A 19,341-nucleotide genomic window follows, 5' to 3' on the forward strand; every position below is an offset into this window, starting at 1 on the left:
GGGGGGGGGGTCAGTGGCCTTGAGGGTAAGGCTGGGTAGAGAAGATCGAGGGCTTCGAGACCGTGGTTTGCTATTGAGATTCGCGTATAACCTGCTCGAGAGAGCTGTCTATGCAATACCTTTTGGTTCATCAGATTGTCTTCGACCTATACAGTAAGATGAATCAGCATACATATCGGGCTAATGGGAGATCTCGTTGAAAGGCTTGCAATCTCTCCAAATTTATGGAGACGAAAGCCTTAACTAGAGTTTCGCCTCTCTTGCCAACTTACTATAAGAATATGGATGTCTGTCGTTGGTAGAGAAGTGGATGGCGAGGTGGCCTGAGGGATATTGGTAATATTTGTGCCGTTGCCTTCATGACTGGTCGGAAGTTCGATCGTTATCGAGTTCTTGTGTTGAACAGTCGGGTTCTGTACTTGCGGTTCTGGCTCTTTTGCCTCGTCGTTTCTGGATACGACTTCCTTCTGTGCATCAAAATGCGAATCGCAGCGCGGGGAGTATACCTCAATTAGAGCACAGCATGGTCAGCGTATGTTCACGTAGACAAGCGTTGTCAGGAGGCGCTGTCGTTCTATGGCTTTCGAAGTGCAGATCGGTGCCTCCGGCTCTCCCAATACACCCAAGAGCATCTAAATTCCGAGCAGACTCACATAAAATGCGAAGGTTGAACCACTTCCACCTTGTCCAATTGAATCGGCTTGCGTTTCCCCGGAAAGGTGAGAAGCCACACCAATTTGGCCTCCTAACTTGGCACAGAGTTCTTTGCAGATCCATAGACCCAAGCCAGTGCCACCATACTGGGCATACGTTTTTGGAGACGCTTGGCGGAACTTTTCGAACAGATGGTTGAGTTCTTCATCTGACATGCCTGGTCCGGTATCAGTCACACTGACGTTAAGATACACTCCTTCTTCAGAGGCGCCCTCAGCGAGTGTGCCATATTCAGCGACAGGGGCGAAGCGAACGCCGAAAGCTTTGTCTGTTGGTCGAGAAGTGCCTAGAAAGAAGGGTTAGCAGATGTTGGAAATATCAAGCCGGGCTCCGTTCTTCCACAGCTGAAAAGGATATCACAGCCTTCAATGTTTCAGGTCGAATGAGAGTCGTGCAGCCTTCAGTCCGACTTACTTGCACCCAGGACAATAGAAATCCTTCTCGTCATTGCTCTCTGTGTGAATTTGACTGCATTGTTGAGAAGATTGACGAGGACCTGTAGGAATCTGGTTGCATCCAGCAGAAGCCAGTCGACCTTGGAGGCAAAGAAGGATGTGTCGATCGTGTATACCAACTCCACCTATATAGCGCAGCAGCGAGTTAGCACACGTCTCAAGTGAATTGTAGTTCCAGCGCCAGGGCTTCAGTACTGGCTCACGCCGTCTCGCCCCGGAAAAGAATATTCAACTGGGTTCACCTACATCACTTCGTTGTACCTCGCCCCTGAACATCTTTATCGCCTGATCCAGAATACTAACTGGATGAACCGGCTCAGGCGACACACTTAGCATGTTCGAATCCAGTTTACTCAGGGTAAGAACATCGTCGATGATAGTCTTCTGATGTTTTGCGCAGGACATGATAATTTCAGCACCTTCGAGGATAGCCAAGGCGGTGTCACGGTCCATAGATAGACGAGGCCCTTGCGACTGTTGAACGAGCGACTCCATGGTGGAGTGGACATCTTCTGCGCACAAAGTTATGGCCGCGAGAGGATTTCGTGCTTCGTGGTTTGTCGAGTCCATGAAGTTTTCCTGCTGACGGCGACGCTCTTGTTGCAGGCGGGCTTGCCGTTCTTGAAAGCCTTCGATCCCTGTACATTATCAGTGCTTCGAGAACGAAGAAGTCGCAAAAATTGTTCCAGCCTACATTTCTGCCGGCTGATATCGACGAGACAGCCAAAGACCCCCTTTACCTGATCGCTCGATGGGCCATGATCGTCATCCCGCAACGCATACGCAGCTACTAAGATCCAAGTATCTCTCATCATACGTTCTCCGTTGAAAACTTCGTCTGTGGTGAACGAACGATCAAGACGGCATTCAAATCGTACCTGTTCACCAGCTTCCAACTTTTTCCACTCTCGCCAAGCATGCTGCCGATCTTCCTCCACGAGGGCATTGGTGAAGGTTTCGAAATCTTGAAGTTGGTCAAGTCGGCAACTCGTCAACTCTATCCATTGCTCATTCGCGTACTGCAGCTGTCCAACGGCATTCAACTCGAAGATGCCAATCGGAGCGAAGTCTGCCATGCTCCGGAAGCGGATTTCGCTCTGCTGAACTTGGTGCGTCCTTTCCGCCAACTGCTCGACAAGGCGAATTCGGTCTCTGGCTGCCAGTCTCGCAGCTACGCGGTTGCGTCTTGCTTCTTCCTCGGCCATGACCAGTGAAGCCAATGTAGTGGTCAGCTGGTTGTGCAGCAGCCGTATGAATCGTTGATAGTCCGCATCATATGGTCGTCTAGAGTTCAATCCCAATATCAGGAATCCAGAACGATGCTCCTGATAGTTCGTCCAAATGGGCAACAGCACAGCATGCGCCAAAGGCTGGTACTGCGGCTCTCTTGGCTTCGCTGCAGCTACAAGTGTACTCGGAAGCGTGCCTTCGCTCGCCTGGAGAACAGCCACTGTCTTTGTTACAATACAGTCTCGGAACCAGGGCGTAAAGAGTGCTGACCCGCTGTCGAGGTCAATTGTCGATGGTAGACTGTTTGATTGATATTCTGGCCCTGAATCTTGGGCAATCACTCCTTTGAGTGTCCAAGCCGCTTGGGCAAAGACTGAAGCCGGCTCAGACTGGGCGCTGCTGGAGCATTCGTCATCATCGGGAGAGTTATGTGCGGAAGACAAAGAGTTGTTGTTGACGCGAGAAGCTGGCCCGTAGAGCGCGGCGAATGGTATCTCGTGAGCATCCGATTGAAGTCCAGCAAGAACTTGTGTATAAAAGTCTCGCACAGTCTCCGCACTTGACAAGCACTGTTCCAGCTTGTGCAAAAGAGTCATCCGTCGCTCATTGAGAACGTCTTGCGTTACTTCAATTACCATGTTGTAGAACCCGAGATTACCATTAGGTCCGGGAATCGGGATGATGCTCCACGATGCATACGCCTCCTCCACATAATCATTCCTCTGAACGAGGAAGAGATCGCGGTGTGCAAAAGAGGTCTCTCCGGTGCGATCTCCCAGCTCCCACGCAGTCTCGAATATGTTTGTGTCAGTCAGTTCGGGCCAAATCTCGTGCGCAGTCTTCCCCAAAGCAGCCGGATGTTTGTTGGCAAGAATCTGTCCGTATCCTTCATTGTAGATAGCGATGCGTTCCGGGCCCCACCAGAGCATGGTAGGCTTCGGGTCGTTCATGCACATGTTGACGGTACGTCTTAGCGTCGTGGACCATGTGCTTATGGCGCCAAGCCGTGTCGAGGCCCAGTCATGTCTTCGCACCAATTCGATGTGCTTAGAGAGAGGAGCACGATCGGGATGGAGATGAAGGTCTGCTACAGTGATGTCGTGCGGCCCAGCGGGCAGGTTGCTGTACTGCACGATGGTCTCTTCGCCGGCATCGTCACTTCGGGGGCTCTGCGCCTCATGAGAATTCTGTTGCACTTGCTCAACACTCTTGAAATCTGACGATTCTCCTCGTCCTGGCTGTCGCTTGTAAAGCTTTTGTTGCTCTTCCAAATATTGCACGCGGCCTTTGAGAGTTCGGGCCAGCCATTCAGGATCCAGCTGCTTCAGCAAAGCAAAGTGAGAGTCCATGGAAAGCTGTATTACCCGACAAAGATGTTTTCAATGTGCAGTATGCAGGTGACCTCATGATTCTACACCAGTATCATTAGTTTGTCTTTCTTCCCCTGGACACGAGTATTTCATCTCGGAGCTGAAATGGCAAGCTTATAAGATCGTTTCTGGTAAGCTCCTAAATGCATGTGCCGTAGAGTTCCGAAGCTATGGCTTCTTGGTGCTTGGTAAGCCTGACAGGGAGTTCAAGACATCCTGTCACTTGACGCTCTTGCTGCTGGTATAAGTTATAAACTTCAGGCCTACAGAATCTCCAGAGTCATCGAGGTATCAGAGATGGCTTCGAAGATATGACCTCGAGCCTTGGGGGCCGGCCATCCGACATGATATCAGTCGTCTAGACCGAGCTCAATTTTGCCGCAAGTCTGCCACATCAAGTACCCTGGCTGCCTTGGGCTTGGAAAGCGGCCTATTTCGGGCGACTTCGCCCAAAGCAGTAACCCAGCTTGCCTGCTGCCGCCGTCTGACCTGAGAGGCAGCTCGTCTGCCTCGTTTCAAAAAGCATGAAGAATTGCTTATATCAATCCTACGACTGGCTGGTAAGTTATTTGAACACTGGATCCACGATCTCGCTGAGGCTGTCGGAAAGCTTCTTGATTTGGGCTTTGGTCCGCCATGTGGTAAAGTGGCCATGTACGATACCACTGGAACCACTTTACGAAAGTATTATTTCGGTGTTGGAAGTGAAATCTGCGCCTCAACCCAGCCTGTACGACGGGCTGCGGAGGGCATTTGCTGGAGTCGTTAGGGGTGTTCGAGTCAGGCTGGGGTAAGGCTGGATTTTGTGGTCATGAAAAATCAGAATTGCAGTAACTTCTTTCGAATAGGAGACACATCACATTATCATACTTCCTATCTACGGATGCGGGTTGACTGAGCAACAGGCTATAAAGTTCTCATCTCCTACCAAAGCTGCTACCACCTCATCCACACACTCACTCCTCATCATCATCTGAGAACCAATACCCATCGTCATCACTATCCCGCTCAAGCACATCTTCGCTCAAATACAGCTTCAAAACCGGCACATCGACAACCCCCGTCCACCACCAAACCTGATACTTCTCCGCCTGCTCCAGCGCTTTCAAAGGCTCCTCGGCCTCTGCTTCGACGTACTCCATGATCTCCCGCCTCGTCTGCACAATCTTCTGGTACTTCGCCCACTCTTCAGGACACATCCGCGAGTACAAGAGATTGAGTCGATACTTTGCATTGTTGAGGCGAGTGCGGGCGAAGGCGACACGCAGCGAGAATGGTAAGGCGGCGAGACGGAATTGGTCGACTTGGGCGTTGATGTCGCGCTGGATGCTGTAGACCATGACGATGGCAAGGGCTGTGAAGAAGATGATCAGTACGGCGTTGAGGGTGCTGGAATGTGGCGATTCATTAGTCAGGAGGGCGTGGAGGCCTGAAGCGAACTCCATGTTGCAGGGAGTGGTGCTGTTGAGGGTTGGTTCGAGTTGGTCTTCCTGTTTGAGTCTACGATTATCCGTGTTGGGTACTTCGTCCTCGCAGAGTGTGGTGATAGATGAACACTTCAGAGTATGCACAGTACTTAAAAAGCGGTCCTTTCCCAACAGCCTTGTGTCGTGCGTCGTGTGAGACTTGTCTGGAGTGAATGCCTGCGGACTGATGCATAGTATCCTGAGAAGGTCGAAAGAGATTCATTTCAAGCACTCAACAATGCCTTTGTTAGATGATTGCCATCCTTTGTCCGTCCAAGACAACGAACAATGCTCAGCCTTATGTCAAAAATGGAGAACGGACACAGTTGATGAAATGTGTACACAGACAGCCCATATCCTAAACAAAATAGAGAGATAATAAGAATGGATCAGAGAAGTCAGCAGCGTTGTCCTCTGTTGAGACTAAATCCCTTACAGACCCCAGTCCGAGCACCTTCGACATTTCGATGCTGAGGGTCTAGGGGCAGGATGGATAATCGAGCCTTGTCGACGTGCGTCTCATTGTCCACATCTGGTTGTCCACCGACCCGGCTCCACTCTCATCTTTCTTTTGACTGTGTCCCATTTTTACCCATAACGCTGTAGCTCGTCCCACATACGATCTCACCGGCGGCCTTGATGCTACCAGCCAAAAGTATTCTTGACGAGGAAGCCGAAACTGTTGCTGCAACCGTGGCCGGATCCCTTCTGGGCCTTCTAGCCGTAAGAGCTGCATGTTGGACATCCGCAGTCGTTCCGAGTGTAGGCGGTCATAATCGTTCCGTCTGACTGTCGTGGCCGATTAAATAGGATTGGTAGCCTTCCGATGTAATGGATCAGGTGTCGTAAGTCAATGCCACCAAATACCAGTATTGGCGCAATCACAATCCCGTCCTACCACTCCCCACCCAACCACCCTGGTCAAAACGGCACCCCAGGCACATCATCCGCACAAGCATGCGTCCACCAAACCCACCCCTTCCCCGTCCCCATCCCCTCCCACCTCCACGAAAAAACACTAACCCTCTCCCTCAACCCCACCCTCCCCTCCCCACCATCACTAACCCTCAAACTAACCCACACATTCGCGTATCCCCTCTCCTCATCCACTCGGGTCGAAAGACTTAAAACATCCGCGTAATGCTGAGGATGTTTTGACTTGACGAGGGTTTCCACAAAGGTTTGGGCGCCGGAGCGGTCGAGGTGGAGGATTTCGCCGGTGGAGTGTCGGTGGGCGTAGGTGTAGTGTGGGGAGGCGAGGGTGGTGAAGGGGGTGGTGAAGTCTTGGGCATTGAAGCTGGTTATTATGCTGGTTGTGAGGGTTTCGAGGTGTTGGGTGGTGGCGGACTTTTTCTCAAGGCTCGAGTCTAGTAGTTGATTTGAAGGGGTCGCTTTGGCTTCTTGGCCACGATCCAGGAGGAGGTTTGCTGACTGCATTTAGGGCAGTTGGGCCAGTTCTGTTTACAGAGTAGAGAGGATTCTTGATGGGTTACCGGAGTTCTCTTTGGGCGACAGTGCTGAAAGTGTGAGCAACGAGTCTTTCGGTCCGTGAATCTGTGTATAGAAGGCAAAGAGCCCTAAAAGCTAAAGGAAGTGCATGAGATCATCCTGTACCCATACTTGAACCTAATTTGAGGTGTTTCTTACCCGCCTTCTCAGCCGCAGTAAGGCTGTCATCTTCAGATCGACGCTCTCAATGACTACCCAGGTAAGTATAGCTCGACGGCCTATATCGCCGTTGGGAACTTTTCAAGACATTCCTTTAGCACCCATCATTCGTCTCAGCATCAACACCTCATGCTTCGTCACAAAGACACCATTACCCATGGGACCGCCACTATTTCCAGACGAAGCGACTTCGTCCATGCTCGTCTCCATGCCTTCGACCAGCTTCGCTACCTTGCCGCCCTCCCATTCGCCAGCATCGTTGGTCCAGAAGACACGCCTGACGCCTACGGAATGCATAAAGGCAATGCAGCGGTAGCAAGGGCGAGAAGCGTGCACTTTGGAGCGATCGAAACCGCAGCTGTCTACCGCGCTGGCGTCGGATGGCGATGGAGATGGGTTGCGGTTGACCAACTCGTCATGTAGAGAGCCAGTTGCCGAGTGAGAGCTTGCCACAGAGAGGCTAGCAAGAGATGAAGTGCTTTCCGTCAATGCTTCCTCAAGTGCATCAGCCTCATCTGCAGGTTCGATCTCAGCTGCACGGCTGGATGCCTTCGTTTTCGGTGGCTTCCTCGCGGGCTTGCCCTGCCATCCAACTCGAGTCACGTAGAGGTCAGCGCCTTGGAGCCTGGGGTGTCTCTTTCGGTCTGCCACATGCGCACTGGAGGCGCCGGATCGTCCTGTGGGTAGAAGCATCGGTTCGCTGCGTCCTGATTGATCATCCGACTGGTCTTTGCTCCTCATCTTACCAGACTGCGAAACGTTAGACTGGATGACAGAATCAACACTCAAGGTACATACCCGTTTGTAGTCCTTCTTCCGCTTCATGGCTTGACAAGAGGGCATCGAAGCCGGACCCGCCACGTTTGTCATATCACCGTTATCCTCCTCATCATGACTCGTAATCGTAGCATCATAACCTCGTATCACATCGTAGCTGTCTGAATCATCACCACGCCTCGACTTAGACGCAGATGAGTTGGGCTGTTGTTGTGCCTGTGCGTGTTGTGTCTGACTCCCATACCGGTCGTACTGATACTGATACTCGTTCTTCTTCCCATTCTTCTTCTGTTTCCGGCTCTGGTGGTGATGATGTTTCTCTCCACTCAGCTCCTCGTGAAACGCCAGACTCGTATCCTTGAGCACCTGCTTGAGCAGAGCATTGTCCTCGTACTCGTCCTCCTTGTTGTCGTTGTAGTTGCGGTCCTCCTTCTTGTTGTGGTTGGAAGCCGCTTCCTGCGACACCTGGTTGAGGTGTGGAAGCTTCAAAACCGCACTCTTGAACCTGCGACTTGCCGGTGCGTGTGGAGGTCTCGCAGACGGCCGCGACGTACGACATGAGGACCTCTCGTCGTAGTCGCGCTTTACGTTTATCCGAACGCGGTAGTTTGAAGCACGGTTTTTCGCGCGAGAAGGTCGTGGAGGACATCGTCGAAGAGGCGGAGAGGGCAGTGTAGATGGCCATCATTTCTGAGTGCATCGAGAGAGGCTGGTTGGCGCCATGACCGCCACCAGTGCCTTCGAAGCGAACGAATGTACCACTTGGCTGCTGCTGCTTATTCTTGTCCTTCTTCTTTAACTTAGACTTCAGCTCTTGGACAGCGTCGCCGTCGAAGGTACCATGGGCGATGCGACCATGCTTCAGAGCGCCTCCATTGAAGCCCGGGCGGTAGTCATTGTAGCCGTGTCCAATGACCTTGCCGCCGCGCACGACAATAGCGCCATGGCGATAGTGGAGAGGCGACTTGACGGCCTGCTCGATGCACAAGTTGAGGTAGGAGTCGTTCTTTGGCATTTTGAACTGGTTAGTCTTGGGTTGGGTGTGGTGAATGTTTTTGGCGTACGGTGGTGATTAGAGTGGTTGTTTGGGTGAGTGTTTGGTGAGTGTTTGGTGAGCTGGTAGTCAGTCAGTCGATGAGTCGAGCGTATGTGTGTCGTTGTGGGCACGAGGATCAGAAGAGTCAGATGCGCGAGGCATCATGTTGATGTGAAGTTGCAGGCGTGGGGCAAGCCGACGGGGGCGGGGATCCGAAGTGGGATATCAATTTCTTTAAGACCTCACTCCTTCTCTCCCGACTATCACCACCCCATCTCCTCACACAACGCTTTCACATATATCGTCCACAAACCATGACAATGCATATGAATCCTCTCTTTTCTTCCAACCTGGCACAGGTTGCACAGCATGACGACGGAGTCTATGCGTTTCACCATGGCATTGTCTTCACTTTCTTCGACAGCCTATCGAAAAGTAGACATCAGCAAAAATGGGAAGAATGCAGAAGGCTCTAGTCATGTATGGTGCATGTACTTCGTTGTGTTCTCGTAGCTCGCACTATTCACTTGCATGCAAACGAGCTGGCACTGTTGAAAGGTATCCTGTTTGCTGAGTTCCCGATGACATTTTACATCTACAGGTACTTCCTGCCCTCCTCCCATTCCCAGAGCCACTCATGTTCTTGTTTCAACTTTTACGACCGATGACAGAGGCAACACTTCCGACAGAGACAGCACCCGCAACGGGCGAAGACGACTATGACCTTGAGACTCTCTTCCAGCCACCGATCGACATCTTCCATCCACTCGGAGACGTCGTGCTTCACGTTGTCGATGACAAGAACCTCGAAAGCCGATTTCAGGTCAGCACTGATATGCTGGCTCAAGCATGCCCATTCTTCGATAAGTTACTCAATGGCGACTTTGCCGAAGGACAGAAGAATGATCGGAATGGTTCTGATAAGAGGGAGGTTCAAATCAGAGAGAACCGAACGGTGGTACAGATTCTGTGTTGTGTGATTCACCACAAGAAGTTGGAAGACGAAATGAAGCTTTCTCCGTCCGTGGTCCTGCAATATGCGATTCTGGTCGACAAGTATTAGTGCGTCGATCAGCTTCGATTGCCGAACGAAAGTCTTCTACAGGCCCAAGTACAATCGCAAAATACAAGCGGATGGCGTTCGCGGAAGGAACTGTGCGACTTGATCGCGGCGTCTTACATTCTCGACATGCCTGTTATCTTCCGCAAGCTGACGAGGAAGTTCGTCAATGTGGGCGACTCCAACACCAATCTGAGCTACTTCGACGACAAGTGCTCTGATCACATCCCCAAAAGGTTCTTCGCAAATCTCACGCCCAAGTAAACACAGCTCAGAAAACCTTGGCTCACCACGTTGCCGTTCTGATATCGGAGTTCTCCAAAACAGCAAAGATCTGTGGCAAAGACGAGCTCGCGACGGAACTTCTACGAAGACTCACAGACGCTGGCCTTCTCCCTGCGAAGTTCGACAGCCCCGAGCACTCCATCAAGACACTGGCGCAAAAGCTAGAAGACATCGAGATGCCAGCATTGCTGTCCGATACCGAAATCTGCGCTTGCCCTGACTTTACCTTCGACAGAAACCTCGCCATGGTGCCCCCAATAGAGACGGCACGGGCGTCTGACGGCACCAAGCACCTCAGATCCTGCTACCGACTGAAGCTGGAAAACGCCCAAGTCGTCCTGGTCACCCAGCGCCATGCACTATTTGCCGCGCGGAACGTCCGAGAGATATGCGTCGGTCTCTGCTTGGATTGTGTGAAGAGGCCAGGCTCGCAACACAGAGCTGCTTGTCGGGTCGCTCATCCGCAACCCTGGGTTCAACACGCTCGTGACGACCGCGACAGTGCGCGTGAGCTTGATCTGGATGTGTTCAGGGTCGATAGGGGGCCTAGGGGTTTGCCGAGCGATACGGGGATCGGTGTTGTTGACAGAGATAGGTTTTACATGGGACTGCTGCAGAATTATCCCAGGCCGGCGTTTTGGAAGGACACTTGGTAGATGGACGTGGACCTTTACGAGAAGAGCGTGGGTTGGGATATTTGGGTATAGATCCTGAGGCGAATGTTCAAAGCGTTGTCACATGACACCAATCTCTAAGAAGTGCGTCCGTGCTTCTCGTTTCCATTCACATGTGATACTTGCTTCCGCCAAGCCACTAGCTCGCGACCACTTAACTACTCCGCTTCCTCTTCCACAACCAACACAACTTCCTCCAAATACCCACAACAGTCACACCTGACTGCCACCCTCCACAAAGTCGCCACATCATGGCAGACTCCACTGCAGACCCTCCGACGGTACCACCACCATCACCGCCCCTCTCCGACGGCGACACAGACATCCCACTCACGACCCTCTTCGAGCCCAACGAGGAATGCATCTGCGACTTCGGCGACATCATCATCAACGCCGACGACGGCTTCCATCCACCACAGAAGCTTCGAGTCAGCTCGTGCATCCTCGCCATGAGCTCCAAGGTCTTCAAGGCGCTGTTTAGCAGGAAGTTCGCGGAGGGACAGGCGGGCGCGGGGAGGAGTTCGGAGAGGCCGCATGAGATTGTTGTGAAGGATTCGCCGATACCGTTGAGGAACTTGTGTTTGCTGCTGCATCATGGAATCCCGGTCGAGGACGACCAAGATTACATGCCGCCTGCATCTCTTCTCGAACTGGGCTTGATGGCCGATAAGTACGACGTCGTCGGAGCTATCAGACTACCGGTCTGCACGTTGATCAACGATACTGGTGGCAAGATCGATATGGACGACGCTGGCGAGTTGAATCGCCTGGTCGCTGCGACGGTTCTGCTTGACCAGGCGGCCGCGTTCCGCTACTTCACCCAACAGCTGGTGTTGAGGAGACCTACCATCCAAGCCGGACAGTTCGGCAGGAAGTGTCTGGACCACTTCCCACCCAAGCTTCTTGGCTCCCTTTTCTGTCAACAGAGTATTGCTCGGCAGGAGTTCACGGCGCAGGTCACGGCGCTGATCGATCAGTTCAGCAAAGCCAGCGAAGTGGCCGACTCTGAGTCGGATGTGCAGAAGCTGTTAGAGCACCTCAACAAGCTGGATCTCATGCCACTCAAGTTCAGAGACCACAGTTTGCAAGAGCTACTCGACCAGCTCGGCGGTGTGCGCATCCCCTTGATGTCCACAAGGGAAACAGTCACTAGGGCGAAACCATGCAAAGGAGCCATTGTGTACAGAGAAATCTCGCACGCTCTTAGTCCTTTCGGAGATCATTGGGGAGAGTCTCGACGACGAATGAGACAGGGCAGTACCGGATCTCTTCACAGCTACACTACCGAATATGAGGATGTCCAGATCAACGCCCCGACGCACATCACCATCGCAAGCAGCGTCGAGAAGATCAAGGAGATGTGTGTCGGCATCTGTTTGGACTGCATCCAGGATAAGCGGTGTCGTTTGCGACACACCCACTATTGGTTGGACAAGGGCGAGTTCGAAGGCGTTAAGATCAACGAGGAGAATTGGGGCGAAGTCGAGAGCAAAATTGACATAGTCAATGAGGCCGATTTCCCGGGCTATTGGGACGAGGCGTGGTAGAAGAGTGAAGAGATAGCTGGTTCCTGCCAAAGAGTGGCTGAATACAAGATCATTGCACTGAGTCCCATGAGTGTGGGTAGGTGTCTTTCAAGGTCAAAGGCTAGAGGGTGAAAGTGAAGTGAAGTGAAGTTCAACACCCTCAATTCAGCCAATCACAGCCCCCGGGGCTCTCCGGCCGAACCCTGCGCCTGCCCTGAAACTAGCGAAGCTTCCTTGCGCCGATAAGGTCTTATCAGCTGCCGTGGCTGGCATGAACTGACGCAGACGCAAGCTTTTTTTCTTGAGGAGTCACGAGAACCCAAACCACAAACATTCCGCTCTCCTCCAAAAACCTCTTCTGCCTGCCATTGAAGTCTCGAACTCTGCATTCAAGCTTGAAAAGTTATATATTCCGGCACGATGGGCAAGGGAAAGGTTTGCTTGGCCTACTCGGGCGGTCTGGATACCAGCTGCATCCTGAAGTATCTCTTGGTGAGTATAAGCCATTGGGGTTGGGGAAGCTCGGCAGTGAGGGAAGAACCAACGACTGACTGGCTGGTAGGAAGAGGGATATGAGGTGATTGCCTTCATGGCCGATGTTGGCCAGGAGGAGGACTTCGAGGCCGCCAAAGATAAGGCCCTCAAGATTGGTGCTACCAAGTGCTATATTGAGGACTTGCGTCGGGAGGTGAGTTGAATACACATTACGGACTTCAGTCGATGTTGAATGCTTATTATTTGTAGTTCATCGAAGAGCTCTGCTACCCAGCCATCGCCTGCAACGCCATCTACGAGAACGTCTACCTCCTCGGCACCTCCCTCGCCCGCCCCGTCATCGCCCGCGCCCAGGTCGCCGTCGCCCAGAAGGAAGGCTGCTTCGCCGTCTCGCACGGCTGCACCGGCAAGGGCAACGACCAAGTCCGCTTCGAGCTCGCCTTCTACGCCCTCCAGCCCTCCATCAAGGTCATCGCTCCATGGCGAGACCCAGTCTTCTACAACAAGTTCAAGGGTCGTCAGGACCTTCTCGACTACGCCTCGGCGAAGGGCATCCCCGTCACGAGCACCAAGAGCAAGCCGTGGAGTATGGATGAGAACTTGGCACACTGCAGCTACGAGGCGGGGATTCTGGAGGATCCAAACATTACTCCACCAGAGGATATGTGGAAACTCACGACCGATCCCACCAAGGCTCCAGATACCCCAGAAGACTTCACCGTCTCTTTCGAGAAGGGTCTGCCTGTGAAGCTCGAGTACGAGGGCGGCAAGAAGACGGCCACCGACTCGGTCGACCTCTTCCTCACCGCCAACGCCATCGCCCGCAAGCACGGCGTCGGCCGCATCGACATCGTCGAGAACCGCTTCATCGGCCTCAAGTCCCGAGGCTGCTACGAAACCCCCGGCTTCACCATGCTCCGCGCCGCACACGTCGACCTCGAAGGCCTCGTCATGGACCGCGAAGTCCGCGCCCTGCGAGACCAATTCCTCACCTTCAACTACGCCAAACTCCTCTACAACGGCCTCTACTTCTCGCCCGAGCGCGAGTTCCTCGAGGAAAGCATCACCGCCTCGCAGAAGAAGGTCAACGGGAGTGTCCGATGCCGGGCTTTCAAGGGCATGTTCACTGTGGTGGGACGGTGGTCCGATACCGAGAAGCTGTACGATGCCAGCGAGAGCAGCATGGACGAGATTGGCGACTTTGAGCCCAGCGACACCACGGGTTTCATCAGCGTGAATGCCATCCGATTGAAGAAGTATGGTAAGGCCAAGGAGGAGGCGGGCGAGAGTTTGGTGACCAAGCACTAGATGGTGCCGTGTGTCTTGCTGAGGGTCTCAGCGAGGTGTTTGGCGTCTCTATCGCGAAACAAGTGTAACGATACCATAAGAAAAAGAATTCTATCTTAGCTTCCTGAATTCGAGCATTGTCATTTGCCACGTCATGAATAGTAGACCATCAATAGATATCAATCCACCTCACCATCCGCTCAAGCACGCCCTCCTCCCTCAACCGCCGAAAATGCAACCCATCCATAAACCCATCCCAGTAAACATCCCCCATCAACACCCAATGCCCTTCCTTCTCCTGTCTCACCACAAACGGCCACGCATGCCCGAACAGAAACGCCGTGCGATCGCCCCGTCGAATGCCCGGCGGGCCCATCCCGAACGAGCCCTCCGCCGTGATGAAGAAGTGGCGGTTTGCGCTGTGGCGGCCGACGGCGAGGAGGAAGGGGATGACTTCTGGGGGTATGGTCGGCGTCCCTGGACGATAGGTTTCGAGGGCTTTCATGAGAGGAGATATTTGGGAGAGGAAGTCAGGGGCGTCGTGGGCGGGTTCGCCGTCGGCGGTGAGGCCGCTGATGAGGGTTAGGGCTATTGAGTGGGTTGTGGTTTTGGCGTGGGCGGTGGCGATTGGGTTGGAGGGGCGCGCGCCGCAGAAGAGAGTCTTGGCTTTCTCGAGCAGGGTGTGCGTGCGAGACTTGGGCAGGCCGCAGGCGTTGCGGGCGAATCGCCACGTCTCGAGGAGGCGGGCGAGGTAGTGCATGAAGAATTCTTTTCTCGCTGCGTCGTCGAGATCTTGGGCGTGGAAGAACGCGTGGATCGCTGGACCGACGTCTGCGACGGTGTGTAGGATGTGGGCTTTGATGCGGAGGAGTCTTGAATGAGGCGGGAGGGCGATTTGTTCGGGTATCGGGGCGAGCATTTCCATTGCAGCGGTGTCGGAGATTGGGACGGAGTTGCCGTGCGCGGCTGGGGCGCGGCGGCCGTATCTTGGAACCCATGAGGGCAGAGAGGGGCAGTCTGGCAGTGAAGCTTGGTGGAGCCCGGCTGTCTTTAAGTTGTAGATGGATCCAGTCGTGAGGATGACGGCTCGGGTGGCTTGGGTGTAGACGGTGACGAGGTCGAGGCTGTAATCCGGCCTCAGAGCCGGGAATTCCTGCTGGAGCTCTTCGCGGTCCCGTGGATACAAGAGACCCAGGAGCGCGTAGATGTTATCCCTCGGCTCGGTCGTGTTGAACAGGCTCGACCAGTTTAAAAGAGTCGCGAGGTTATGCTCTAGCGCTCCGAGACTGTCGAACAGCATCCGAAGCACATCTGCACCCATGACATACAGTGTCGAGGCGTGCAAGACAGCGTCCATCACACGTGTGACGGCTTTATTGAAGTTGGGATCGCCCACTGCAGCAATGCCATTGACTCCATACAGCAGCCATTGGGCGGCCAGCGAGGCCACTGGCCATGGAATGGATACCTCGCCCCAGTAGAGCCTCGCCCGTTTCGCGAGCAAGATCTCCTGGATGATCCATACCCTGCTGAACCACGGGAGGGAGAAGAACGCCGTCAGTATGTCCACCTTGGAAGTTGTGAAATCGGACCGGTCGATGATGTGCTCTGTGAGAGGCCCCGACCAAAAATGCCGGGCGGCCGCATCTCTCATTCCCCGACTCATTCCTTGATCACTCTTGGGGAACAAAATGTCATGCAAATTCGTAAAGTCGTCTGTCGCCCGCGCGCAGTCTGCGTAAATATCGTTGAGCAACGCCTCGAGCTCCGGACCCAGCCCATCACCGTCATCGCCGAGCCAGACCAAGACTTCGTCCGCGCGAGAGTATATCTCACCCATCATCGCTACCTGCTGGCTCTTCTCTGTCAGATTTTCTTGGTCAATGCACAGCGCATCGATCCAGAGTAGAGGCAAACGCTGGTCACCGCTCGTTGGCTCAGTAGCATGCTTTTCTCGATGCGTCGTTCTGAGTATTTGCGTGAGCAACCCACGCAGGGCTATCTCGGTGTTCGCGGGCACTTGGACCAGATGACCGTTGATCACCATTGGAGCAGTCTCCGGGTTGTTGCCCCAAGTGTAAGACACAGCGCTGTAGGCCAAGGCATCGTCTGGGCTCTTTGAGCCGCAGGAAGAATCTCCCAACTCTCCAATCGATTCGGGCTGTCTCGCGCCATTTTTGTGGATTTTCAGCGTGGACACATGGAAGCTGCAAATCAGAGGAGATCCAGTCGAGATCTCCGTGTCGTCGAGCTGCAAGAGTCTGATTTCCTTGCACGAGGGCCGCAAGGGCATCAGGTTGTATGGATATCTCGCGCTCATGCTACCTACGCACTTGGTCCGAGAAGCTTGTCCACAAACACGAAGACCTTGAAGAGTTAGTATGAAGCCAAACAGCTTCAAGTTGACCGACCCGGCCATGTAGACAGAGAAAGGCTGAGGCTCATTAGTTGTTACGCAGCAGGTACCTGGCTTTCAGTACATGTCCCCGCCGGCTGCCAAGGGTGGCTGCAGGTCATTGAGATGTCAATCCGGCAGAATCGACGACCGTCGATGAACGAAATGTCGTCTTGCCATGTTCGTGAGCTTGAACGATGACGACGTGCAGAATATGATAGGGGCGGAGAAGAGAGGTTTTGTTGACGTGAAGTCTGAAGAAACGTGTCTCGGGAGCAGCCGCCGTGCTCGTGCCCCAGGCAGCAATCTCTGGCTTCACGTGAGACGCAGGTACAGACATCGATGACGATGTCCATAGCTGATCCGTCAACATTCACCTACCATTCGCACCATGTAGTCCACACATCACCTATCACATGTTCAAACGAACAATAATGTCTTCCGCCAAACCCAAGTTGAACCCCGCCACCTTTCCTCGACCCCCAACATGCGAGCGAACACCTCGCCATCTGCAAGTCAAATGGGGTGAACAAGTCATCGCGGACACGAAAGAGGCGTATTGGGTCCTAGAAACATACCATCCGCCCACGTACTACCTCCCTCCATCGTCTATGAAGATTCCTTTGGAGAAGAACAGCCGCAACTCGTTCTGCGAGTGGAAGGGCATCGCGTCGTATTATGACTTGAGGAATCCGAGTAGTGGTGAGGTGGTCAAGAGCCGGGTGTGGTCGTATGATGATCCGAGTGGGAGGTTTAAGGATATCAAGGATTATCTGAGCTTTTATGCCGGGCCTTGGGATTGTTATGTTGATGGGGAGAGGGTGATTCCTCAACCTGGGGATTTCTATGGGGGATGGGGTGCGTAGCAGGGCAGCATGATTCACCGGGTGTCTTACTGACTGTTTGGCAGTGACGAGTGATATTGATACTACCAGTGTGAAAGGTGCTCCGGGGACTAGGCACTGGTAAACGTGTTTTCCGTCTCATCTTTCGCTTCCATGAGTTCACATGTCTAACGGGAATTCCTCTGTAAGTATTCACATGCTTCATGTTCATTTGCCCTTCCTGTGTTTCGTGCGGCTGGACCATCTCCAATCTGCCGATTCTGTACTTTCTTATGACCCGATCACTATCACCAAAAAGTGCGACCTCAGGACCATGGCAATTGAGGCGCCCGACCCGAGCAAGACATGGCGATACAGCGCCACGGCCAAACGCAAGAAGACAGCTCGCAAATCCCAACCACGCAAGCTCAGGGTCAACCACTTCATGAAGCTCCCTCCCGAACTCCGCAACAACATCTACGAACTCGTCTTGGTCGACAACACCAAACCCCAGCAAATCCGCAGCTCGAAACGCAAAGACCCAGCCCTCCTCCGCGTATGCAGGTAAATCAGACTCGAAGCACGTGCGATCTACTACTGTCTCAATGAGTTCTCCCTCATCGTCTCTGTCAACAATCTCGAGATTCTGAGATGTTGGCTTCAGTACATCAAAGAGACATGTGGGAAGATCAAGGGCAGGCTGTGTGTCAAGGGGTTCAAGATGGAGGAGCTGGGAAAGCTATTGCCTTTAATGCAGATTGCATATGAGGGAATGGAGTTGAGGGAGGTGATCACGGATCACCACCGTAGTCAGGATTCGCTGGGAACGTTGCGCAGCGTGGCGACACTAGGGATGCGGGCGAGGGAGGAGCAGTGGAATACGATGAAGGTAGAGCTGGCTTTTGACGAGTGGATGTTGGATTTGACGGAGAAGAAAGGCATGCTGTTTAAGTTGGTCTCGTCTATGGAGGACAGCAAGTTGGCCAAAATGTCGACTTCGCGCAAGACCATCAAGCCAGCCGACATCTTGAATACCGGCGAGGGGAAGGACGACCTGGATCGCGACTTCATCGAGGACAGTCCAGACCCGACCTGCCGCGAAGACGATGTCTCAAGCGAGGAAGGGTTGGGCAGGAAACGTGCGAACGGCTGGACGTCGATTAATTGATTCCGGATCAAGGCAATGTCATTGCAATCATACGTATCGACAATAGGACCAGCTAAGATTACAATCTATTCATCATGGCCACCGTCGAAAATCCCTGATCGACCAACCCCATCGTACAAACGGCCATTATTACACCCTCAACCCACCGCAGACTTGCGTCCAGTCTCTAAATCATACACATTACACCTTCTCTCCCTCCTCGCCCTCCCGAAATCACCCCCTCCTAACCTCAACAATCATGCCACCCTCACTCCGTTCCTTCCACCAACTCTCCGGCTCATAATCCTCATACCCGGGCGTCCCGCTCCCTTTCTTCGAACACCTGGTCCCGCCGAAACAGAAGAGATTCCCGCAGTTGCATGTTGGGTCGTCGGTGTCGTTGGGGGAGAGGAGGAAGTGGACTCGTTGGTTCGGGGAGCGTCGTTGTTTGGGAGAGGGAGTGCGAGTGCTGTGTGCTGGGCTGTGGCTCATGATTCTTGGGGGGTTGCAAGTGGGTATCTGGCGGGTATTAGCCTTTGATGGATGGAATTGAGGCGGGAGTGGGTGACTGACCTTGTCGTCTGAACTGAGAATTCGTCTTTCGCGGCCTGGCTTTTCAAATATGTAGGTTTCTTTTCTTGTTTCCTTGGGGACTCGTCTGTCCTTTCACCGCTGACGCTGACAACCTCTATCCCAAGTAATAATCTCTCCAAGATCTAGGCCTTTCACCACCTGCACTTCGCCCCAACGAGCCAGACCCTCTCGTCTCCAATACCTGGTTCACACACTGCCGAGAGAACCTACAATGCCGAACAGCACGCAATTGGCACCTTGGCACCGATGAATGCAGGGAGTTGCAGCAATCGTGACAGCAAACCTGGATATGCAAAGACACGTAAGAGCGTACCAATGGAACAGGATGCACAAAAGCT

At 53.3% G+C, this 19,341-nt stretch overlaps 11 protein-coding genes across 11 annotated transcripts in view; 6 read left to right on the forward strand and 5 right to left on the reverse strand.

The window, feature by feature from the left end:
* Window positions 1-3,355, reverse strand: part of M409DRAFT_67100 (uncharacterized protein) — a gene marked incomplete at both ends in the record, with an annotated part of 3,747 nt that extends 392 nt beyond the window's left edge. Inside the window, 6 exons of the mRNA XM_033817258.1 lie at window positions 62-146; window positions 273-506; window positions 654-1,000; window positions 1,129-1,294; window positions 1,416-1,807; window positions 1,864-3,355. Coding sequence (XP_033666648.1) covers window positions 62-146; window positions 273-506; window positions 654-1,000; window positions 1,129-1,294; window positions 1,416-1,807; window positions 1,864-3,355 — 2,716 coding nt within the window. The remainder of the gene's footprint in view (window positions 1-61; window positions 147-272; window positions 507-653; window positions 1,001-1,128; window positions 1,295-1,415; window positions 1,808-1,863) is intronic.
* Window positions 3,356-4,725: 1,370 nt separating this feature from the next.
* Window positions 4,726-5,698, reverse strand: M409DRAFT_55633 (uncharacterized protein; the record flags this gene model as incomplete). Its single annotated transcript, XM_033813056.1, has 2 exons — window positions 4,726-5,412; window positions 5,672-5,698. 2 exons carry the CDS (start codon window positions 5,696-5,698, stop codon window positions 4,726-4,728), a joined length of 714 nt encoding a protein of 237 aa, XP_033666649.1.
* Window positions 5,699-6,156: 458 nt separating this feature from the next.
* Window positions 6,157-6,672, reverse strand: M409DRAFT_24047 (uncharacterized protein; the record flags this gene model as incomplete). The annotated part of the gene is made up of 1 exon (XM_033807062.1): window positions 6,157-6,672. One exon carries the CDS (start codon window positions 6,670-6,672, stop codon window positions 6,157-6,159), a length of 516 nt encoding a protein of 171 aa, XP_033666650.1.
* A 312-nt stretch (window positions 6,673-6,984) lies between these two features.
* Window positions 6,985-8,695, reverse strand: M409DRAFT_55635 (uncharacterized protein; the record flags this gene model as incomplete). The annotated part of the gene is made up of 3 exons (XM_033813057.1): window positions 6,985-7,653; window positions 7,702-8,185; window positions 8,235-8,695. 3 exons carry the CDS (start codon window positions 8,693-8,695, stop codon window positions 6,985-6,987), a joined length of 1,614 nt encoding a protein of 537 aa, XP_033666651.1.
* Window positions 8,696-9,353: 658 nt separating this feature from the next.
* On the forward strand, window positions 9,354-9,779 carry M409DRAFT_24049 (uncharacterized protein; the record flags this gene model as incomplete). Its single annotated transcript, XM_033807063.1, has 1 exon — window positions 9,354-9,779. The coding sequence occupies one exon, from the start codon at window positions 9,354-9,356 to the stop codon at window positions 9,777-9,779; it is 426 nt and encodes a 141-aa protein (XP_033666652.1).
* Window positions 9,780-9,905: 126 nt separating this feature from the next.
* Window positions 9,906-10,717, forward strand: M409DRAFT_24050 (uncharacterized protein; the record flags this gene model as incomplete). The annotated part of the gene is made up of 2 exons (XM_033807064.1): window positions 9,906-9,947; window positions 10,013-10,717. 2 exons carry the CDS (start codon window positions 9,906-9,908, stop codon window positions 10,715-10,717), a joined length of 747 nt encoding a protein of 248 aa, XP_033666653.1.
* A 269-nt stretch (window positions 10,718-10,986) lies between these two features.
* Window positions 10,987-12,282, forward strand: M409DRAFT_24051 (uncharacterized protein; the record flags this gene model as incomplete). The annotated part of the gene is made up of 1 exon (XM_033807065.1): window positions 10,987-12,282. One exon carries the CDS (start codon window positions 10,987-10,989, stop codon window positions 12,280-12,282), a length of 1,296 nt encoding a protein of 431 aa, XP_033666654.1.
* A 399-nt stretch (window positions 12,283-12,681) lies between these two features.
* On the forward strand, window positions 12,682-14,064 carry M409DRAFT_67101 (uncharacterized protein; the record flags this gene model as incomplete). The annotated part of the gene is made up of 3 exons (XM_033817259.1): window positions 12,682-12,753; window positions 12,824-12,949; window positions 13,006-14,064. The coding sequence occupies 3 exons, from the start codon at window positions 12,682-12,684 to the stop codon at window positions 14,062-14,064; spliced, it is 1,257 nt and encodes a 418-aa protein (XP_033666655.1).
* Window positions 14,065-14,212: 148 nt separating this feature from the next.
* Window positions 14,213-16,363, reverse strand: M409DRAFT_24053 (uncharacterized protein; the record flags this gene model as incomplete). Its single annotated transcript, XM_033807066.1, has 1 exon — window positions 14,213-16,363. One exon carries the CDS (start codon window positions 16,361-16,363, stop codon window positions 14,213-14,215), a length of 2,151 nt encoding a protein of 716 aa, XP_033666656.1.
* Window positions 16,364-16,872: 509 nt separating this feature from the next.
* Window positions 16,873-17,407, forward strand: M409DRAFT_24054 (uncharacterized protein; the record flags this gene model as incomplete). Its single annotated transcript, XM_033807067.1, has 2 exons — window positions 16,873-17,296; window positions 17,349-17,407. The coding sequence occupies 2 exons, from the start codon at window positions 16,873-16,875 to the stop codon at window positions 17,405-17,407; spliced, it is 483 nt and encodes a 160-aa protein (XP_033666657.1).
* A 189-nt stretch (window positions 17,408-17,596) lies between these two features.
* M409DRAFT_24055 (uncharacterized protein) lies at window positions 17,597-18,430 on the forward strand (the record flags this gene model as incomplete). Its single annotated transcript, XM_033807068.1, has 2 exons — window positions 17,597-17,818; window positions 17,873-18,430. The coding sequence occupies 2 exons, from the start codon at window positions 17,597-17,599 to the stop codon at window positions 18,428-18,430; spliced, it is 780 nt and encodes a 259-aa protein (XP_033666658.1).
* Between the last annotated feature and the right edge of the window lie 911 nt (window positions 18,431-19,341).

The sequence above is a fragment of the Zasmidium cellare genome, assembly GCF_010093935.1.
Source record: "Zasmidium cellare ATCC 36951 unplaced genomic scaffold M409scaffold_21, whole genome shotgun sequence".
NCBI classification, from domain to species: Eukaryota; Fungi; Ascomycota; class Dothideomycetes; order Mycosphaerellales; family Mycosphaerellaceae; genus Zasmidium; species Zasmidium cellare.